This window comes from Somniosus microcephalus, chromosome 18 (assembly GCF_052327205.1).
Source record: "Somniosus microcephalus isolate GS21.2 chromosome 18, FLI_Smic_1.0, whole genome shotgun sequence".
NCBI lineage: Eukaryota > Metazoa > Chordata > Chondrichthyes > Squaliformes > Somniosidae > Somniosus > Somniosus microcephalus.
In genome coordinates, this window is record NC_141004.1 from 18,568,364 (window position 1) to 18,591,857 (window position 23,494).

Consider the following 23,494-nt stretch of genomic DNA (forward strand, 5'->3'; position numbering starts at 1 on the left):
CACCTTTGTACAGTGATTGTCAGTGTTGCAGCCCCTCAATGCTGTCAAACACTGACAGCAGAACTGTCAAACTTAATGTGGCTGTGGTCACTTTAAGGAAACCGGCTGATGATGCATCATCAAGTGACGTTGTCAGACCTGCTTCCTGTTAATTGGCCGGGAAGCCCGCAGGGCAGGACTTAACAACGCCAATCAAGGGAAAATCCCTTTGACAGAGCGGCTGCAGCCAGGCTCGTGACTGGAACCCGGAAACCAGCTCTCCCGCCACCATCCTGACACCGCTGATAAAATTACGGCCAAGGAGTGGGAAGGCCACGGAGGGATTTGAAAACAAGGATGAGAATTTGAAAAATTGAGGCGTTGTTTAACTGGGACCCAATTTAGGTCAGCAAGAACAGGGGAGATGGGTTAGCGGGACTTGGTGCGAGTTAGGGCACAGGCAGCCAAGTTTTGGATGACCTCAAGTTTATGGAGGTTAAGCACGACATTAGCTGCTTCACCTGCGAATCTAATTTACCTACCCAGCACTCTGGGGAAGGAGAGCAGATTGAATTTTCCTGCCAATCCCAACATTTGCATGAGTTTTTTTGACTTGTGTTCGAGCTCACCTCACAATTCAGCATAAATACCTGGCTTGGGTCACCATTATCCATTCCTGCTAACATTTTAACGCTCTTATTTTCACAAATTTCTAACCTTCGATGAAAATTAGTTCAGTTTAGATTGTTAAACATAACTGACAGTATTCCAAGTTACTGGGGGTCAGTTTTCATCAGCTGACTTACTGGAGTTTCATGTCCTGGCTTCCTGCTTTCTTCTTCCTCATTTAAATTCCTCGAATGATTTATATCAGATACTTATTCCCATATGAGAACTAAGAGCTGGGTGACTGACGACAAGTGCGGATCTGTTCTTCGCGAAGAAAACGATGTGGATTCTGATTCTTCTCGTTTGTTCCCTGCCCGGTGAGTGACAGCCAGAGCGGGATATTCAGATAATCAGTGTTAGTTTGAGTCTAGTGTACGGCTTATAGAGCAGAGAGGTTTAAATACTTGTAGACATGTAAAGGCACAAAATACCCAGCTAAAATATACATGAATAATATTTGTGTGAAGTCTTGTAATCTCTTTTTGACTGTACTATTGTACGAGACAAATATTTACCAATATACAATAAACTGCATTATTCATTGTGAATGGAAAATAAGGCCCATTTAATTTTTTTAAAGCTACACGAGTAACATAATCAAACTGCAAAGGTAATCCATTTTATTCTGTAAAAAGTGATTTTTTTATGCAGTCTGATGTCCAATATACACTGAAGACTGCAGCAGTAATAATCCCTCACACAGAACATGTCTCGAGTTTGCAATTGTTTCTGTTATTTAAAGCACAGCTGATGAAATATTGTTTCATGAGGCTCTGTCAGTGACACTGTTCCTCACTGGTAGAGGGTTGGTCTATATTACTCTCCCAGTAAGTAACCGCTTTCTTCTCACTCTAACTCTAACCAAGTAGATTTAACTTTTACACTCCCGCCCCATATTAACCTTACGATATTATGCTGTAATGGAATTTTTGATTAATCCAACTCCTCCATTTATGACAAATCGTTGTAACCAGCAATGTTGAACTCCCAGTCCCAACCTACCGTAAGCCACGACCGTTAATTCTATTACATCAAACCTCCTCATGAAAGTTTGTGCCTCTAGCTTACCAATTTTACACAGAATACTTTATGTACTTATGTACATGCAACTGATGCGTGCCCTGTCTGTTTGGCAATCTTCCTCTTTTCAATCCTTCCTCTTTCTGATCTGATGTCTTTAACTCCCTGTTTCCCTCTTTTATCTTTCCTATATCCTTTTCCCTTTCTGCTCTTCTCTCTGCCTCTTCACCTTGTTTTTAACCTCACACCTGCCATTTTAGTGTAAACTCTTTCCCCACAGCACGAGTTCCTCTCCCAGCAAGGCCATTGGTCTAATAACTGTTCAAGTAAAGTCCTCCCGTCCTCTACAGGCCGCTCCTCTTCCAGAATTGGCCCCAATGTGCCAGGAATCGGAGCCCTTTTCCTCTGAACCATCTCTCCAGACAAATAATCACTTCCCTTACCTTACTATTCTTATACTGACTACCATGTGGCACTGGGAGTAATCCTGTGGTTACTACCCTCGATGTCCTGCTCATTGATCTATCTCCAAGTTGCTGAATCTTCCCTTGCCGATCCTCAATCCTCTTCCTTTCTATGTCCTTGGTTGCATGAACCATGTTCACCTTCCCTCTCCAAATCCTGCTGGTTCAGGTTGCAGCAATGAAGTTGAGAGGGTGGGCATTCCTTTGGCTGTTCCCATGGTGCGGGATGAATGGGAGACGATCATCAAATTCAAGTTGTTGTTGCTGTCAGAATCAAAGACTTGTGTTTAAGTAGCACCTTTCACGACCTGAGGATGCCCAAAGCGCTTCACAGCCAATTATTTATTTGAAGTGTTGCCAAAGTTGCAATGTAGGAAAAGAGTCAGCAAATTTGCACACAGCAAGGTCCTACAAACAGCAAGGTGATAATGACCAGATAATCTGTTTCATATTGATTGTTGGTTGAAAGATAAATGTTGGCCAGGGCACCGGGAAGAATTCCCCAGCTCTTTTTTCAAATAGTTCCCTGGGAATCTTTACATCCACCTGAGAGGGAAAACATGGGCCTAGATTTTCACTGTGCCGTGAGGCGGGCTTTGAGGCATGCGGGGGGCTAAAATCCCGAATTCGGGGGTCCCGACACCATCCCGCCCAAAGGAGGCGGGCACCCGCCCTGTACTGGGACCCGCCGACCCGAGGCGGGAAGGGATTAGTGTCAATTAACTGCCTGTTAACAGGTAGTTAACAGGCAGTTTTTAGCCTAATCCCTATTTTGAGGGGTGTCGTGTGGGATTCCCGACGGCTCCAAACCACGCCAGGTTAGAGCAGTCGGGCCGTCGGGTTGAAGGACTTGGAGGGGTCGCGATGTCGGTGTTCAGGTGAGTGATGGGTGCATGAGTGCAAAGGTAAGTGTGTTTGGTGTGTCTAAAGTGTGTAAAGAAGTTTAAATTACCTGTACTTACCTTAACAGTCTTTCTTCCTCTAGACGTCGGGAGTCCATCACTCAGCCAGCACTGAAAGCTGAATGGCTGCGATCTGTCAAAAGTGACAGCCTTCAGCATTCAGTGCCGGTGAGAGTTCTAACTGAGTCTGTGTAGAAGGACTCAGGTTAGAAGTCAGACTATCAGTGTTTGACAGCTTCAAACAGCTGTGAAACACTGATATTTCATCTGTCAACACCTCTTGACAGATGAAATTTCAGTCTGTGACGTCACCTGTTGCCGGGTTGCCCTTAATTGGCCTGCTGAGCCCGCTGGGTGGACTCAACAAGGTCAATCAAGGGAAAATCGCGTGGATTGGCTGGACGTCGATGGTTGTAGTCCCGCCCCCTTCCCGACTGCTGAATGAAAATCCAGCCCATGGTCTCGGTTTAATATCTCATCTGAAAGACGGCACCTCCAACAGTGCAGCACTCCCTCAATACTGTACTGGAATATCAGTCTCGATTTTCTGCTCAGAGTCTCTGGAGTGGGGCTTGAACCCACAATCTACTGATTCAGAGCCGAGAGTGCAAACACTGAGCCACAGCTGACACAATAACAATAGTGACTGTACTTCAAAAGTAAATCATTGGCTGTGAAGTGCTTTGGCACATCCTGAGGATGTGATAAGGCACTGTATTAATGTTCCCTTTCATCACAAACTAGAAAGAATTCAACTGTGTTAATAGATGGAGCGGAGAGATTCCTCTGCACAGAGTGGTAACTCTTATTAAAATATATCTGTTTATATTAAGCGGTTATTTCCTGTTCAATTTCTGAAATGTTGTTGCCTCAGTTTCAGGTGCATTGTGGGCAAAAGCTGAAGTAACAGGAGTTGTGGGAAGAGCGATCACAATAGATTGTCACTATGACAAATCGAAGTACCAGTCACAGGTGAAATATTGGTGTCACGGCTGGACTCGCAAATGTTCAGTTGTAGTAAAAACAAATGGGCAACCTGGATGGAATGGAAGAGTGTCAATCACAGATAAGAAGGCAGCAGGAATATTTGTTGTTACTATGAAGGATCTTCGTCCAGGAGATGCAGGATGGTACAGCTGTGGGATTCAACAATCTGGCTATGATTCAATGTTTAATGTAAAGCTACAAATATCTTACGGTATATTTCTCAGCGATTTACTTTATTACTCTCGACTGAAATGTCTGATCAATGTTTTATCTGGGAGGAAACATGACAGCTCCGATATCCTGAGGCTCCGCAGCAGTGCAGAGTCTCACAGGTAGCGGGCAGAGGTCGGGAAATCCGACTCATGTTGAATATTCCAAATTCGTGGCCTGTCCAACTAGCTGACCAAGAATTGCAAGTATTATGGGACGAACAATTCCTTTAACTACAGAGTATTGCGCCAGCCATCATGTCTTCCTGTCTCTGAACTGTATTAAATGTCAGATGTTTGCATTCAGACTAAAGCTAATAGTCAGACAATAACAAAAGCAGTGAGCAGCAAGTCGTTACTAATGGTATAAATTCTTAGAAAATAATAAAAATAGAATTAATCCACAGAGCTTAACAGGTTTCATAAGTTTCCTGATATCATGGGCTGGATTTTTTCAATGGGAAGCTTTTGGAGGCGAGACTGCTGCTTACCGGCTTTCAATTCCACCTCCATCAGCTTCTGGCCAACCTGTGGGATTTTCCCCTGATTGACGTTGTTAAGCCCGCCCGGCGGGCTCAGCAGGCCAATTAGGGGGAATTCAGTGACAGAGCACGTCAACGTCTGACACGTCATCTGTCAAAAAATTTTGAAAGAAGTAATGTCAGCGTTTGACAGCTCTGTGAAGCTGTCAAACAGTGACATTCTGTGTAGTTTGATGAGACCTTGGCCTAGAAATTGAGTGGGCTTAGCGCCCATTTTGCGGCGCTAGAGGGCATTGCGCTGGACTTACAGCCGGTTTTGAAATTGACTAGGGCCCAACATCGGCGTTACACCGGTAGCGCTGCGCCGGCACCGATGACGTCATCGGTGTGCGCAGCGTCCCGGTTGCCGTGGTGACGGGCCCCAGCGCCGAAATTCAGTTGCGGCCGCCTCGCCCGTGGCAGCCGCAACTAAGACTCTGGCAACAGAGTCTTGCACGACTTTGCGCCGGCGCATAAAGGTGGAGCGGCGGCCGGCCGCTTTCCCGCCGGCCGCCTGCCCGCACCTCCCTCCCCGGACTCCCCCACCGCCCCCCCGCGGAACAGATGCTTCTCGGCTGCGAGCCCGGCACTTCCCCGAGGTGCCGGGCTCATTTTTGTGGCGATTTAACCGGCCAGCGGGCGGGTGCAGGCAGCTCCTCCTTAACTGAAGGAGGAGGCCTGCACTTCCCGAGCCTGCCGCACCACATCGGGCACCGCAGCGCCGGAATAGCGCCGCAATGCGGCGCGTAGCGCCAGTTTTCAGGCGCAAACAGCCTTCAGTAGCGCCGGCAGCCGTTTGGGCGCGGCGCTACTGAATTTTTGGCGCGCGCAGCGTGACTTAGCACCGGCGCTAAATTTCCGGCGTTAAGCCCCGGCGCAGCGCAAACTCAATTTCTAGGCCCTTGTGTTCAGGACTCATCAAACCTTTCAACTTTGCAGAAATCACCTGGCTGTTGGTTTGGAGGATCCAACAGCCAGTCTGTGATCTCTACAATGGAGATGTCGGGGACTCCGGCTCCACAGCGGCTGAAGGCTGTAGGCAGAAACAAAGGTAAATGAACATTTTCCAACACTTTACACTCACCTTACATACTTACCACTCCACATTTGCACCCATCACTCACCTCTACATCACACTTTCAGACCCCTCCAACCCCCGCAGACCTCCTACTCGTCTCCTACACCACGTTCCCCGAAGTCGGGAAGCCTGCACCTCGGAAGGAAAAATGGCGATAATCCTAATTTCTGTCTGTTAACTACCTGTTAACCGACAGTTAATAGGCTTTAATCCCTTACCCGCCTCGAGGAGACGGGACCCGGGGCAGGACGGCTTCCCGCCTCCTGGCAAGAGGGCACGGAGGTGGGTTGGGGGCAAGTTTGCCACCCGCCCCCATATTCTGCAACTTTACCGGCAGTCCTGCCTCCATACCCGCCTCCTCGGGGCTGGCAAAAGCCAGCCCGTGGCTCATATCATCAATAAGATATTTTGTTCAACTTTACAAGAGAACTAAACTAAAATTGAAAAGCCAGGTCACTGTTTTGATGGTAAAAGAAGCCTCTTTATTAATTGTTGAGACATTGGGGTAAAAATTGGGTAACACCCACTCAGTTTAGCGCCCCGAAAAAGTTAGCGACCCCGCAGCCGATTTTCCCAGTTATCAGCCCGATAGGGAAGAGGGGCACTACTGGAAGCACCCCGCATCCCTCTTGAGGCGCTGCGAGCCAATATCGTGGCGCTACGTGCCGTGGTACTGCAGGCCTTCCTCCCCTTATTAAAGGGGAGGGGCCTGGTGCAGCGCGTCCCAGCGCCCAGCTGGGCCACCAGGGATCGGGAGTGTCGGCAAATGAGCCCGGCACTCAAGAGGAGTACCGGGCTCACGGAGAGCAGCTGGCACCCCGCAGGGGGGCTTCACGGTGGGCCGGGGACAGCAGCGGGGACAGGCGCTAACAGGAAGCGCAAATCAACCGAATTTAGCCCTCATTATCTTCCTCCCAATCAGACCTCCTGATGGATCAACTATTAAACACAATGGCCCGGATATTAACTTCGAGGTGTGTTCGGAGTAGGGTATCCGATATCGCCTGGGAAACCCGGAAGTAATTTCAGTGCGTCTGTCTGTGGCATTTTAACGCAGCCACTCATAATAATTTTACTCCCGGGTTTGGCGTTGTATGTGCGGTAACGGGTGTGGTGCGGACCCTCATGATGTGATCTCAGCTCGAGTATTTAACTGGTCAATCAGAAGATGGAATTTGAAGGATTTGGGAGCTTTGGAACAGGGACAACAATCAGAGAAGATAGACTCAGGACTTGCAAAGTTGCACCCCGCTTTAACATCATCTCCCTTGATTCACTGCTGGGGGCAGTGCGGAGTCAGAGTGGGACAATAGAGCCATAACAGCACAGAAGGAGGCCATTCGGCCCGTCGAGACCATGCTGGCAAGGCTAACACCTGAACAGGAACCTGAACCCTGGACCCTCAGATTAAAAGTCTGATGCTCTACCACCTGAGCTATCCGGGCTCTTCCCCAGCCATGGCAATAAGAAAGCTACAAAGAACCCGTGCCTGGATGTGACCGAGGAGGCCAGCAGCAGGAGCATTATACCACGCTGCTGGAGTCAGCGCAGGAAACCCTTTAATGATCTAACCAGGTTAGGAAAGGTGAGTACAGTTGCTCATTCGCCTAATACCCGTTGAGCACATCACCCACCCCCTCACCCTGTCTTGCCAAGCCTACTCCATCACATCACTCCTCACACCCACCTACCTTGCATGCACACCCATCCTTCTCTTTCTATGCACTTCCTCATATCCGCATCTCTCCATCCACCACTGCCACTCACCATGATCCTTATGTAATTTCATGCCGTTCGCTGATAGTCACCCTCACCATATGCACTGCATCCATCGGGTGAACACATGCCATTACAGTCACTCATAGGTCTGTTCATTCTCCCGTTGCAAGAGAAGAGTGTGCAGAACACTAGGGAGAGACAGAGAGAACCTCAGGTGGTCCTTGACAGATCTCACAGCTGACAACTGCAGAGGAGGAAGCGCTGGAGATCAGTGGCAACTCGTCGTCCCTGGCCATTGGAGATATGGACCTCCCAGCAACCTGGTGACAGAATTAAATATCATGGGCCCACATGTCATAAAACACTCAGTCATGTTGACCTGATTTCAACAATTAGTCAAATATAATCATCTTCATAATGATAAGTAACAACATCCTTACCTTGCCAGTACTAATTCATATCTTTTCTCTCTGCCAGGGCCTTCACATGTGCAGCAGCAGTCAGTGGACCTCGTGGACGATGAATCCTCAGAGGAGCTGATTCCTTCTGAAGGTGCACCATCACAGGACTCATGCTTAACATGCACCAATGCAGATATTCACACTTCAGTGAGTTCAGTTAGACAGATAGTTGGGTTTTACCTCCTGAATCACACTTCAGAAGGGAGCAAGAGCCAACAGTGGTGGCAGGGACAACTGCAGAGAGTCCACGTCAGAGGGCAGAGCATTCTCCAAACTCTGCTCAACTGGACACAGGTGCTGCACTCTGGGGGCCGCCGATTAAAAGGCTAATTATTGTGGGGCAGCAGAAAATCTGCTACATACTGACAGGCCTTCCATGCACACTGTCCACAATTGCAGAGAGATGGGAGGAGTCCACCTCAAGCATGAGTGGGTTGATGTCACAAGGCATTGCGAGGAATTCTTGTTCCATGGAGAGAATGGCCAACTCCGTCGAGCATCAGTTACGACAATCAAATGAGTCCATGCAGACATTGACCACGGCCGTGCAGACTCTGGATGCCAACATGTCTGTCGCATTAAATAGGGTGACAGACACCTTAGCCTTGGCCTTACAGTGCATCACTGACCTGCACCAAGCTGCTCTCCAGCAGAGTGGTAGGAGTGAAGTGCGGCTGGGCCATGAGAGGAATGCTGCCTCCTCTCCCGATGGCTGTGTCTGCCCCTGCACAGGGGCAGATGGAGCAGTCTTTGGCGGGGGCCACGTTGGGCTTCAAACCCAGAGATCATCGACCAAGAGAATCTCAGCAGTCAGAGCAGGGATCTGAGCAGCCTGCCTCGACCTCTGCTGAAGCCATGAGGGTTGCACCACATAGGAGCGGTAGGAAAAGGAACAGTAAAGTTTTGTAGTTGCACAAGGGTATGCACATGTGTGTTTGAGAAATTGTTATGTTGTTAAGTTTATGTTCGTTAGCAGAATCACATAAAATATATTACTTTGCACCACTTTCCCATGTTGCCCATTTTTGGTTACTGGGTGGCAACTCACCTTTTCAGTTGCTCGTTAATGAATTGGAAGACCTGAATTGAGGGGGAGCAATGGGGGATGTGCAATGTGTGGTTGGTTGGTAGCAGGTCTGCTTTCTGTCAGTGGGATTGGAGGGGGGCGGGGGCAGTTCAAACCGTCTGTTGGATGTGGTTGTTACATCGGTCCAGTGGTGGTAACTAACTGAACCTTACAGCTATAAGGGAAACGCTGGCATCGCGGACAGCAATGTGAGTGACTGGTGATGCGTTGGAGTCACAATCTCCTTCCTCCTCCTGCTCCTGCTTCATTTCCTCTCTGTCCTCCATCTTGGATTCATCCGTAGACAATGTGTGTGATGTGCCTCAATAATTCCGAGACTCGATGTTAGCAAAACAAAACAAGGCTTTTATTAACTTAGAAAGTAACACGTAAGAGAGAGAGGTATCTTCCTTCTGGAGACTGAGGCCAGACTGAGCTAGCTTACAAAAGGGGCCAGGTATGGGCGGAGCCCTACACACAGCACATTCCAGCACATTCCAATAAACAATACAATGAGGACTGGGGGAAGGGAAATGACACTGAAACCGACCACAGTCACAGGCAGTGATGAATGGAATATTTCATCACATTCACCCCTTCTATAGATTTAGTCTGTTCGGGGGTTTGATAGTCCTCTGCGACCGATGTGGCTGTTGTGGTGCCGCGGGTGTCGGCTGGGTGTCCCCGGTAGCCTCCTGGGTCTCTGCCGGGGGTGCCGCCAGGGTTGTTGAAGGGGTAGTTGGTGGGGGTGCCGTTGGTCGATGTTCTTCCGGGGGTGATGAAAGAGTAGTGGGTGGGTAAGAGTTGCTGTGATCGTTGTTGCTGCTATTGCCGTGGTTGTTGTCGATGCCGGCTGGGGCGACGTCTTTTATGGACACGGTGTCCTCCCTTCCATCGGTGTGCCAGACATATGCGTATTGGGGGTTGGCGTGGAGTAGGTGTACTGGCTCCACGAGAGGGTCCGTCTTGTGGCCCCTCACATGCCTTCGCACGAGTACCGGACCTGGGGTGGAGAGCCATGACGGCATGGATACGCCTGAGGTGGATTTCCGGGGAAAGACAAACATTCGTTCATGAGGCGTGGCATTAGTGGCCGTACACAATAGCGACCGTATCGAATGGAGCACATCCGAGAGGACTTCCTGCCAGCGGGAGATAGGGAGGCCCTTGGTCCTTAGAGCTAGAGTGACTGCTTTCCATACTGTCCCGTTCTCTCGCTCCACTTGGCCGTTACCCCGGGGGTTGTAGCTGGTGGTACGGCTCGTGGCGATCCCCTTGGACAGCATGTACTGGCGTCGCTCTTCACTCATGAAGGACGCCCCCCTATCCGTATGGATGTAGCTCGGCATACCGAACAGGCAGAACAGGCTGTTGAGGCATTTAATGACCGTGGCGCTGGTCATGTCTGGGCAGGGGAAGGCGAATGGGAACCGGGAGTATTCGTCCACAATGTTCAGGAAGTAAACATTGCGGTCGACGGACGGGAGGGGGCCCTTGAAATCTAAGCTGAGCCGCTCAAAGGGCCGTGTAGCTTTGATTAAGTGGGCTCTATCTGGGCGGTAGAACCGAGGCTTGCACTCGGCGCAAGTGCGGCAGTTCCTGGTCAGAGACCGAACTTCCTCAATCGAGTAGGGTAAGTTACGGGACTTTATGAAGTGGAACAGCCGCGTGACCCCTGGGTGGCAGAAGTCGTTGTGGAGGGTCTGTAGCTGATCCCCGGTGGCGCTGGCACACATCCCTCGTGAGAGGGCGTCAGGGGATTCGTTAAGGGCCCCTGGCCGGTAAATGATGTCGTACTCGAAGGTGGAGAGCTCGATCCGCCACCTAAGAATCTTATCATTTTTAATCTTCCCCCTCTGTTTATTATTGAACATAAACGCTACCGACCGCTGGTCGGTAAGTAGGGTGAAGCGTTTGCCGGCTAGGTAGTGGCGCCAGTGGCGCACTGCCTCCACGATGGCTTGGGCCTCCTTTTCCACGGAGGAGTGTCTGATCTCAGGCCCTTGGAGGGTCCTCGAGAAGAAAGCTACGGGCCGCCCCGCCTGGTTGAGGGTGGCCGCCAAGGCGAAGTCAGACGCATCACTTTCCACTTGAAATGGAGTGTTCTCGTCCACTGCCTGTAGCGTGGCCCGCTCAATATCCTGCTTAATGCTTTTGAAGGCGGCGTGGGCCTCAGCAGAGAGCGGAAAAAAGGATGCTTTCAAGAGGGGGCGGGCTTTGTCGGAGTAGTTGGGGACCCATTGGGAATAATAAGAAAATAACCCCAGGCACCTTTTCAGGGCTTTGGGAGTGTTGGGCAGGGGCAGCTCCCGTAGGGGACGCAATCGGTCGGTGTAAAGTCTGTGGGTTGTGCAGTTAATAAATACACAGACTTCAGAAGTAACAAACAAACAGGTCTTTACTATTCGAAGGTCCGGGCGAATCTGCCCCAGCAATCCTGCCACAACACTTATATACTGGTGTGGTCACTATCGGTATTACAGTATACAGAAGCCAAACAAATAGTGCCACCCCTAAAGTAGTTCCCTTAAAGGTGAACGGTTACATTCAATAGTTCCCTTAAAGGTAGACGGGTACATACACTACAATCCTCCCTTTTTAGCTTATTACTTACAGGGTCTCCGTTAAACATACATATCTTCAACTTCCTATAAACAAATTACAGATATAATCTCGGTGGAGTCAATGTCATATAAAACAATTTACAGATATAATCTCGGTGGGAACAGTTCACAGGTTCAGTCTCTGCGGAAACAGTTAATAGATTCAGTCTCTGATCTTGACTCGTTCCGAACAACATTTCTTTGGTGTAGCCGGTTCACCTAGCTAGCGTGACTCCTCCATAGCCTTTTTCTTGACGTAACAGCTTGAACTTTCGTCCTGTTGAACCAGCAGTGCGGACTTTTACAACCAACTGGCTGTCTTGACATTTTCCAGTTTTTCAACTAATTTAGCTCCTTTCGTAGTGTCCCGCCTGAGATGGTAGAAGTGCTAATTTTTTTTAGACAGTTATTATCTTCTGCTTCTTCTTTTTCTTTTCTGCCTTTTTGAAACTCTCAGAGCTCCTTTCTCGGCTGCCAGCTGTAGCGCCACCAACTCTCTATGTTCCTTAGACCTTAAGTGCTTCCTCCGGATTTCAGCACTTTGGGAGTTTTCATCACAAGCTGGGCAGACCACATCCTCGTAATATTCAGTGTCACTCAACAGGTCATGGTAATATTCGGGTTCGTCCTGAGTTAGGCCAGCGAGAGAGCCTTCTTCTTCCTCCTCACCTGTCTGGACGTTAGCTGACGGTGGTTCCTTCCCTAGACATCTTTCTTGAAAAGACTTCTTCATGCATTCATATTCATCCCGCTCTTCCTGGGTTGTCTGCCATTCCTTCACTACTGACCTCATTTGTGAGTTCAATACCTTCTCTTCCACCGGGGATTGCGGTATCAGGCTATTTAATCCTTCTACTGAAGCAGCTGTTTCAACATTCTTCTGTTCACATTGACGTGATTCAACGAACTCTTCATAGAGTAAACTGTAACACAAAATCTGTGTTGCCACCTCAGTTATTTCCGTAACTTTTGGGAGCTCCGAATTCCTTCCCTTTGCAGATTGAAGCTCGTGTTCCCATTGTGGAGTCTTGTCTCTCAGCATGTGAAGGAGTTGGCTGACCGTTAACTCTTCCACGGGGACTCTGTGGATCAGAGTCTTCACCATTTCATCCACCTTTCCCTCCAATGCTTTCACCTTCCTTTCCTCTTGTACTTTGGTTTCAAGCGCTCGAAGAAGTTGCGCCTTGATGCTCCCAAGCTCATGTTCAGAGCCCATTCTTACAGTCTCTGTGTTTCTTACAGTTTCCTTCCCTTCCACTGAAAGGATTCCCAGTTGACTCTGCTCTTCAAGTCGTTGAACCTCGGTCATTGCCGCCTCATATTTGTCTTGGGTTTCCTTCAATATTTTTATGAGTTCTTGGACATCTTGTCTTTCATGTTCTGCCATGTCTTTCACCTCTAAATTCCCATCTATGGATGGAACTTCTACCGATGAGTCTGTCTTGGCCTTGAGCTCATCAAGAATTTCCTGCAGCCTTTGGACTTCTTGCTCATGTTCAACCTTTAGTTGTTCATATGCTTCTACTGAAACTAGCTTTTCGGAGGTTGCCGAGTTAATCCCCTCCAGAATTGTAGCCTGGGCCTGTTCATACTGTTCTTTCAACTTCTCACACTCTGCTTGTAAGGAGTCGTAGAGAAGAACTGGAATAAAATCCCGGCTTCCTGAAGATTCCTCTTCATTTGCTTCTTTCGCAATTTCCTGTTGGAGTTCAGCCAAGGCTGCTATGCTATCTGCCTCTTGAAGTCTCACTGCCATCAAATCTTCTTTATTCTTGCAGTCTATCTCAGTCATTTTCCGTTTATTTTCATTTAACTGAGTGATAAGCTCCTCTTGCCACATGGCCACATTATTCACATCAGGTAAAGAAGCGTTTCTCTTTTCCATGTCCAAGATTTTTTTCTGCATCTCTTTAAGTGCACACTGCAATTCAGCTTCTCTTAACCTTGCCTGCCCTAGCTCCGTCTCCAATTGCAGAATAAAATCCTCAGTGTAGCGTGGTTTGCCTTTATGCTGTATCTCTAGATCATGCAAATATTCTAACTCCTGAACTTCATAAGGGAGGTGTGATCGGTAATTGGTCACGATGGCTCTATGGTCGCTCTCTGCTTGAGCCAGCAGGTTCTGTTGTCTTTCCAGACTCTCCCATTCGGTGTCATAGAACTTTTTCATTGTTTTCATCTCTTGTACGAGACGGTAACTTAATTGTTCGAATTGTTGTCGTACTTTGAAATAACGTGGAGTTCGAGCTCGGTGTTCCTCCGTAATGCATATGTCTGTGACTTGAACAGACTCAGAATTCTCTGTCTTTATGCACGCCATCGTTTTTCCAACCTTAGTCAGTGAGTTCATGTTAACCTTGTTTTTCATACGTGGGCTGGACTTATCGTCTTCCGGCTCAGAGTCTGAGCTGCTTGTCTGCACCGAGTCCTCACTCGTCATTGCTTGTAGGTAGTGCCATTCCATGTCTATTTTCTTGATCCACTCCCGTCCTAGAAGTGGTGGTCCTCCCTCATGTAGTACATACAAGTTCATTCTTGGGTGTACTTTACCCCTATCTCTCACCTTGACTCTTATTTTTCCCATGGGGTATACTTTATGCCCCGTGTATGTCTGCAATACGAACTTGGTATCTCTTAAGGGTATGTGTGAGAATAGCCGGTGGTAATCCCCTCGATTTATGACTGATACAGCTGATCCAGTGTCCAACTCCATTTTCACTTGGACTCCAGCTATTTTTAGCATGACCCAGATAGTTTGTAGGTCAGCTTCCTTACTCACATGGTGGATACTCAGACTACCCAGCTCCTGGCCGTTTGGATCTGAGTCTGGATTCTGTTCGTCTGAACTCTTCTCAGCCCCCTTGTATACCTTGTTGTACTTTTCTTGTGATGGCTTCCTTTGGTTGTTGGTCTTCTTCCCTGACCGGCATATCTTAGCGATGTGACCCAGTTTGCCACATTTCCTACATTCTTGGTTCTTAAACCAGCATTGATTCTGGTCGTGTGTTGTCTTCCCACAACGATAGCATTTTGTTGTACTCGAGGTAATTTGGTCCACCCCGAGCGCCGCCGCCTTTAGTTGCATTTCCGCCGTTCCTTTCGCTGCGGCTTCGTGTGATGCGGCTATAAGGACAGCCCTGTCAAGTGTAAGGTCGTTCTCTTCGAGTAGGCGCTTTTGCGTCCCTTCCTTGGACAATCCGCCTACGAACTTGTCTCGCAGTGCCTCTGTCAGATTCCCTCTGAACTGGCAGTATTTCGCTAGCCTACGCAGTTCGACCAAGTATTCTGCGTTGTTTTCGTCTTCCCGTTGCGTTCTTGCATAGAATTTGAATCGTTCAGCCAACATCAACGGTGTGGGGTTCAAGTGGTCCTTCAGAACAACCACAATTTCTTCAAAAGACTGATCCGCCGGTTTAGCTGGTGCTAGTAAATCCTTCAAGAGCCCGTATGTCTTTGCGCCCATCGAGTTTAACAATGTTATCGCCTTGTCGTCTTCCTCTATTTTGTTGGCTTCACAATAGATCTCGATGCGTTCCACGTACGTGGCCCAGTCTTCTATCTCAGAATTAAAATCATTAATATTCCCTCGCTTAGGCATCTTTCTTCCCTTGGGAGCAGCACCAGTATTTCTTTAAGTATTCTTATTTATTTGTTTATTTCTAAGATGGCGGTTTTCCCGCGAAAATGGCGGTTTCCCGCTCTTCCTTTCTCGCCCCGCCCACTTCAATGGCGGTTTCCCGCTTCTGGCGTCTTCTCCGCCTAATGGCGGCTTCCCGCGTTTCTTCCCGGTGGAAGGGGTACGCTTCCCCCACAGCGGACAGGTTCAGCCGCTGGCTGGCTACCGCACAGCTCCCCTTACTCGGCTATGTCTTTTCCTCCCGCCCGCACGGCTCTACCGGCGCTGGGTACACCCCGTTAACAGAGAACAGTTCAGCCGCTGGACTGGCTCTCGCGCAGTCTCTCTCTCCGTACCCGGCTCTGTCGCTCTCTCACCCGCACGTTCGGTGCTACCGGCCCTGGGTACCCCGTTGGTGGAGAACAGCTCAGCCGCTGGACTGGCTCTCGCGCAGTCTCTCACCCCGTTTTCGGCTGTGTCTCTCACCCACTCCCGCACGTTCGGTTTTGCCGGCTCTGAGTACCCCGTTGGTGGAGAACAGCTCAGCCGCTGGACTGGCTCCTCGCAGTCTCTCTCTCCGCACCCGGCTCTCACCCGCACGGTTCCCGTTCGCCTCCCCAGCCCTCTCGCAGACCAGTGTTTCCCTCCCCGGCTGCGGCTGGGTTTCTCTTCCCGCGCCTACTCGCAGGCTCAGCGCTTCGTGGCTGCGGTCGCTGCCCGGAGTTTTCCCGCCGATCGCGGTCCGGCTGTCACCCGACGCCGTTGGACCCGACTTTTGGCCGGCACAGCTCCCCCTCGACCGAGGTCGAGTGCTCTGCCCTTATCCTCCGGATACTTCTACACCTTCCCCTACTCACAGTCTTTTCGGCCGCCTTGTTTCTTGCTGGTCGGCTCACTCCGCACCGTGGCAGAAGGGTAGTCAGTGCCTGTTGCTGATACAGCTTTTGTTGTTAGTCTTCCTGCTTTCTGTTGTTGCAGCCTCGTGTTTTCTTTCGGTAGCACGACGAGGGCGGTTGTCTCTCTTCGACGCTCTTCGTTGCTTTTGGTAGTCTTGCCGCAGGGTACGATCGGACTCGTCGCCACTGTAAAGTCTGTGGGTTGTGCAGTTAATAAATACACAGACTTCAGAAGTAACAAACAAACAGGTCTTTACTGTTCGAAGGTCCGGGCGAATCTGCCCCAGCAATCCTGCCACAACACTTATATACTGGTGTGGCCACTATCGGTATTACAGTATACAGAAGCCAAACAAATAGTGCCACCCCTAAAGTAGTTCCCTTAAAGGTGAACGGTTACATTCAATAGTTCCCTTAAAGGTAGACGGGTACATACACTACAGTCGGGGTCTGGTCCGATTTCCCCATTCTCCACCACGCTGCCTAGTATGCAGAGGCGCGTGGTGTTGAAAACGCACTTGTCCTCGTTGTAGGTGAGGTTGAGTTTTTGTGCGGTTTCCAGGAACCTCTCGAGGTTCGAGTCGTGATCCTGCTGATTGTGGCCGCAGATGGTGACGTTGTCGAGGTAGGGGAAGGTTGCCTGCAAGTGGTGGTCATCGACCATGCGGTCCATCTCCCTCTGAAAGACCGAGACCCCATTCGTCACCCCAAAGGGGACTCTGAGGAATTGGTAGAGGCGTCCGTTCGCCTCGAAGGCGGTGTACGGGCGGTCCTCTGGTCTGATAGGGAGCTGGTGGTACGCTGACTTGAGGTCGATGGTGGAGAACACCCGGTATTGGGCGATTTGGTTCACCATTTCTGATATGCGGGGTAGCGGGTAGGCGTCTAGTTGGGTGTACCTGTTGATCGTTTGACTATAGTCGATCACCATCCGTTTCTTCTCGCTACCCCTTACCACTACCACTTGGGCGCGCCACGGGCTGTTGCTGCGTTCAATAATGCGCTCTTTCAGGAGCCTGTCTACCTCGGTTGCGATAAACCGCCTGTCCTCCCAGCTGTACCTCCTGCTTTTGGTCGCTATTGGCCAGCAGTTAGGGGTAAGGTTCGCGAATAGCGAAGGCGGCTTTACCTTCAGGGTAGCCAGACCGCACACTGAGGGGCGGCTGGGACCCACCGTACTTGAGCGTGATGCTTTGGTGGTTGCACTGGAAATCCAGGCCCAAGATCACGCTCGCACATAGGTTCTTCATGATTAATACTTTAAAATTATCGTATACAGTTCCGTTAACGCCCAATTGTACCGTGCAGTAACCCAGAATGGTCGATGTCTGGGTTTTATCAGCCATAGAGATGGTACCCTGAGCAGGGACCACCTTTAGGGAGAGTTGTTGTGCCAGTTCAGAGTGGATAAAACTCTCCGTGCTTCCACTGTCAATTAAACATTTAACCCGGCACCCATTTACCTCGATGTCCACCATTGATTTGGATAGCGGGTGCGGCCTGGTCTGGTCCACTGTGACCGATGCCACTGTAGGGCCCTGATCGATACAAGATGGCGTCCACGCTGTCTGCTCATAAGATGGCGGACCCCACGAGGTCGGGCAAGATGGCGTCCAAGATGGCCGCTCCCACGGCGCACACGCGGCGGTGGCGGGTTTTCCGGCGGTTGGTTTTCCGGCGGGGTTCCCTCTGCACACCTTCCCGAAGTGCCCCTTCTTACCGCACTTAAAGCAGGTGGTGCCTTTCGCCGGGCACAGGTTTCTGGTGTGTTTTGGCTGCCCGCAGAAGTAGCAGTTGGGTCCCTGACGCGTCGCGGCTGTCGTAGGGCTTCTGGGGGGAGAGCGGGGCCCCGCCGGTGTCGGGCTGCCGGGCGGGGAAGATGCCTTCCAAGATGGCGGCGCCCTCGGTGCACACGTGGCGGCGTGGACGGCGTGGGCTGAAGAGTAGGCGTCCGAGTTTCTCTGGGCCACATCCAGGGATCGCGCGGTGTCCGCAGCCTGTTTCAGGTCCAACCCCGTTTTTTCCAGCAGTCTTTGCCGGATGTAAGTGGAGCTGAGGCCTGTGATAAAGGCATCGCGAACAAGCTCGTCAGTGTACACTGCAGCTTTTACATCTCGGCACTTGCAGTCTTTGCCAAGCATTTTCAGGGTGCTTAGGAACTCCTCCACCGATTCCCCAGGTCGCTGTGCGCGAGTAGCGAGCAGATGCCTAGCATACACCTCATTCGTAGGCTGCTGGTAATGCGCCTTTAAGATGTCGCAGGCGGCCAGGTACGTATCGGTGTCTTGGATGAGGGGGTAAACCCGGTGGCTTACCCAATTCCGCAGAATTCCGAGTCTCATCCTCGCAGCGTCCGTAGCGTCTTTGACGGCTGCGGAATTGTCCAGGAAGAATTCCATACACTCAAACCAGTGTCCGAAGCGTGCTGATGCGTCCGGAGCATGTTGATCCAAATCCAAACGTTCGGGTTTCAGGAGTTGATCCATAGTGTTGAAAAGTAAGTTAATAAAATTGATGTGCCTCAATAATTCCGAGACTCGATGTTAGCGAAACAAAACAAGGTTTTTGTTAACTTAGAAAGTAACACGTAAGAGAGAGAGGTATCTTCCTTCTGGAGACTGAGGCCAGACTGAGCTAGCTTACAAAAGGGGCCAGGTATGGGCGGAGCCCTACACACAGCACATTCCAGCACATTCCAATAAACAATACAATGAGGACTGGGGGAAGGGAAATGACACTGAAACCGACCACAGTCACAGGCAGTGATGAATGGAATATTTCATCACAGTGTGCTCAGCACCTTGTTCCTCCTGCAGCTCCAATCTTGCTGCTGTGCAATGTTGTGCAGAGCGCAGCAAACCACGATCATTCTGCAGACCCTGGCTGGTGATTACTGAAGGGCACCTCCAGATCTGTCCAGGCAACTGAAGCACATCTTGAGGGTGATGTCAGGAAACACTTCTTCACACAAAGGGCCGTGGAAATCTGGAACTCTCTAGCCCAGAAATCTGTTGAGGCTGGGGGTCAATTTCAAAACTGAGATTGACAGATTTTTGTTAGGCAAGAGTATTAAGGGTTACGGCGCCAAGGTGGGTAGATGGAGTTAAGATACAGACCAGACGAGATCTAACTGAATGGTGGAACAAGCTCGAGGGGCTGAATGGCCTACACCCTTTTCTATGTTCAGGACCGCCTGATAAATTTTCAGTGGATCTGGGAGCGTGAGTAGAAAAGTGCTCAGGGACAGGCTCGCAAGCAGTAGCATTTCAAGATAGACAGTCCAGTCACCAAGCAAATTTTGGCCTAACTGTTTCTGAGCACAGTTTGTGGCAAGGACAGAACATGTAACAGATATCTGCCAATTTTTTCCCCTCATATTCGGCTGTGGTTTTTTAGGACTCTCTCCAACTAATTAATGTTCGAGAGTCAAACAATTCAACAGCATTGGAGGCTGGCTACCTGCTACTGAGAGAAATTGTTAGCCCTGATTTTCACGTTGACACATCCTCAGTATCATTGCGGCTGTCCTGATCGGGAGCCCTGCTATGTTCTGATATAATGGCAGACAGGGTAGTTCAGGCTGCTCGGAGGGTGGAGAGACACAGAGAGGTAGATGTGCCGGTGAGATTCTAACATGGCAGGCCCTGGCTGAGAAGTGCTGGAAATTGGAGAGTATTTGATTTTTAGATGTTCAGTCAGTATCTGAATGTTTGTTTCTTTCCCACAGAATCCGTGTCAGTTCCTGTACTTGGATATTTATCGCCACCAAATGTCTCATGTTTTGGGGGCTCAGTGTCAGCCGACTGTGAGTCTGTCCAGGGATCCCTTCCCATTCAGTACACATGGTACGAAAAGACCCCGTCTGAAGATTCAAAGATCTCTGACACCAATAAACTGGATCTACATTGTCAATCCTTCAAACAGCAACATCATCAATATTACTGCACAGCCTCAAATAACCAGGGACAAAAACACAGTGAAATGGTTAAAGTATCAGTCTTCAACAGAGCAGGGAACAGCTGCAGTTATGTGACACAAATCAGTGACATTGGTAAGTGTTACTTTAAACAAACAACATGGTTAATGAATGTTTTAATTGATGTTTATCCAAACTGGTTGCTGGTGAATTTCCTTCAGTCACTCAGAGAAACCGCAATTGGCCAAATTCACTCCATTTGGATCCCTCAACAGTTAAAAACTGAATTACTCAGTCACCATAAAACAATGACCCTGGTTCTGACTTAAGGAGGAACTTTAGCCTATTTAAATGTAGCGGTTTAATTTTACGCAATGTGGGAAGCAATATGTTCACCATTGGATGCTCTGAGAAACATTAAAACGGTCAGAAAACAAAGAGAAATGCATTTTCTCCAGAGCAGTAATACATATAAATTAACATATGCAGATATTGACTCTAGCCATATGCTAATGTGGTCGCTTGCTTTAGCTGTCAGACAAGAAGGATGTCAGCAGCAGGTAGAAATTTCACCTGTAAATTGCATTTCTCCTGTAGGTGTCAGCAGTAGCTCAGTTGGTAGCGCTCTTGCCTCTGATACCAGTAGGTTGTGGGTTCAAGTCCCCCTCTAGAGATGTAGGTGGGAGAAATTGGGCACCTTTGCACCTCCGGCTATCGCCTCCGGGGGGCGATGATGGGGTGGTAATTACTTACTGACTGGGCGCGTTGAGAAGATCGACTCCCGCGATATTCGGCGGGAGCTTTACGGTGGCGCTATAGTGTTGCGCCCCGATCTCCTTCGCCCGGAGATGGTAATGTCATCGCCCCGGTAGCGCCCCAGACCCGAACTTCAATTCCACCCCCTGGTTACCTGGTTTGTTGTCCCACCAACCTGATCCCTTTAACTGCCCCAATAGTGACTCTGTGCCACCAACTCTCAGATATGGGAAAAAAACAGAAATTATCAGTAAAAATGGGCCACGGCCAGGTGTAAGCAGCATCTCTCCTTGCTACCAGGGAGGGGGAAATTACACAGGAATTAAATCATCCAGATCCATTATATCAACCAGGCTTTTACTCAAGTACTGAGGTTCCATTTGACAATAGTGCTCTCTTGGTTGACTACAGTGAAAATGAGGTGAATCTGAATTTTATTCCCTTGTTTCAATAGGAACTGAATATTCTTGTGACGGTTTTTCAACAGTATCACCAACAACTACACATTCCACAAGTACAAATATAATTTCCACTGATAATCGAAACCAATCTTCAGGATCCAAATTGCCGATAAGGTACAAAGTTCTCATTGCTGGTGTTTTGATTGGCTCTGCTTCCATGTGAAAGATTCGGGGAAAAATTTGCTCGCGCCCTCTTTGCGGCGATAACTTCGCCGGGACACTACTTTTAGTGCCCCGAAAAAGTTAGCGCCCCTGCACCGGAAATTGAATGGTAGCACCCAAAGCAGGAGGCGGGGCCCAACTGGAAGCGCTCCCCCTCCCTCTTGGGGCGCTCTCATTGAATATCGCGACGCTACGTTCAGCAGCATCACACGTGTCGGCCCCGAGCACCGCGGTAGTGCAGGCCTCCCTCCCCTGATTAAAGGGGCGGGCTCTAGCGTAGCGCGCACCGGGGCCTTGCTGGACCACCGGGGAGCGGGGCACCGGCAAGAGATCAATCGCCCAATCGCGGCCGGCATCCCGCAGGAGGAGGCGAGAGGTGACAGGTGCTGGCAGGCGTCCTGAAATAAAAATGGCCGCCCGGCACCTTGCCTTTAAATTAGTGCCACCCCGGCCGCAAACACGGCACCCTGACCCTATTGGACACAGCATCCGGTGGTAGCTCATGGGGAGAGAGCCAAGTTTGCAGCTGGGGGCGCGAGTGGGCGCTGCGTATAGCTATGACATCATCGCCGGAGGCACAGCTCCATGGGGCGCTATCGGCTACTGCCGCCACTAATCTCCCACTGAATTTTTAAATGGTTCTTTTATAATTTTATCATAAGGGGTGAAAATCATTTAGTGGCCCAGAAATTCGGGTCGGAGGTTTCCCACGGGTGCAAGCCCCCGACCTGCACTTACCTAGCGCGCCGGCTGTTGTGTTGTGGGCCCGCGTGGGATTCCAATCCTGGGCCTGCTCCAACTGCCGGTGCGCAGTGCTTGCGTATCCCAGGGGTGCAGTTAGTTCGAAGCGTCCCCTGGGATCACGTGGGCCATGGAGAGCCAATGGTAGCAGGGAATGCCAATTCATAAATTTGACAGGAAGAGCTGTCAAAACTATAAATACAAATCAGCCCCAAAACATAACTGAAACTTCAAATAAATATAACAAAACACATCACATTTTTAAAATAACTATAAATTACATAAAATAACAATTTTAAACAATAATTTAAATTTTGAAAAAATTAATTACAGTTTCTAATGGGGCTAAAAATAAATTTAGCTTTCTTTAAAGTATTTAAAAATAATAAACCTGTGGAAAAATTGTTTTAATTTTACTTAATTCACCACTTACCTTGTTAAAAGTAGGCCTTACGACTGCTTTTTACAAACGTAGCTCCTGGAGACTTACCCTCCTGGAGAAACCTGCAAAAAAAACGTAAGTTCCAGGCACACGCGCTGCCTCTCCGGCGCACGCGTTCGACCTGTGAACCTCTTCCTTTAAGGGAACGGAAGTTCCGGTTTCCCGCGCATGCGCAGTGCATGCATGAAACCGGCACTTTCGTTGGACCTACGCGTGAGTACCCAGCGCGTACTCACCCGTGGGGACCCGAATTTCTGGGCAATATTTCAGAATGTAAATGCGCATCAGAATGAAAATGGTAGCTGGGTTTACATCATGCTGTTGTGTTAGCTTCCTAATGAAGGTGCTATCCTTGTTGGTGGAAAATAAGAATAAAAATTACGTATATCCATTTTGCCACTCCTTAGATCGTGTTCTTTGCATTATTCAACCTGATTATTTCAACGTGAAGTTAATCTCATGGGGTTGCCCTTGCCACACTACAGCAATGCCAGTTTTCTTGCCCTTATCTGTTCTGGAGTGGCACTGACAGAAAAGTTGCATTCTCTGTCATTTTCTCCTTCTCAGTTCCCGATGTTATACACTGTTCCCAAACTGTGAGGGGGGGAAGGTTGCCTGATTCCAGCTGCTCAGCAATTGCCTGTTAGAAGAGCAGCGTAGGATGATGATATTCTGACTTTCCTGATTCCCTGAGGAGATATCTCACCATTGCTACATGACCCCAGGCAGCGGTGCTTCCCTCAGATGGCCAGTCACTTTTATAAAGTCCTCAATTATAAAATTGTGGCTTACCATTACACTGTGGACATGTTAATGAAAAAGTTTG

At 49.3% G+C, this 23,494-nt stretch overlaps 1 protein-coding gene across 1 annotated transcript in view; it reads left to right on the forward strand.

Annotated features, from left to right (window-relative positions):
* Positions 1–392: 392 nt before the first annotated feature.
* Positions 393–23,494, forward strand: part of LOC147105071 (polymeric immunoglobulin receptor-like) — a 74,241-nt gene continuing 51,139 nt past the window's right edge. The window contains exons 1-4 of the mRNA XM_086011780.1: positions 393–965; positions 3,909–4,232; positions 19,918–20,241; positions 21,317–21,437. Coding sequence (XP_085867906.1) covers positions 929–965; positions 3,909–4,232; positions 19,918–20,241; positions 21,317–21,437 — 806 coding nt within the window. The 5' untranslated portion in view covers positions 393–928. The remainder of the gene's footprint in view (positions 966–3,908; positions 4,233–19,917; positions 20,242–21,316; positions 21,438–23,494) is intronic.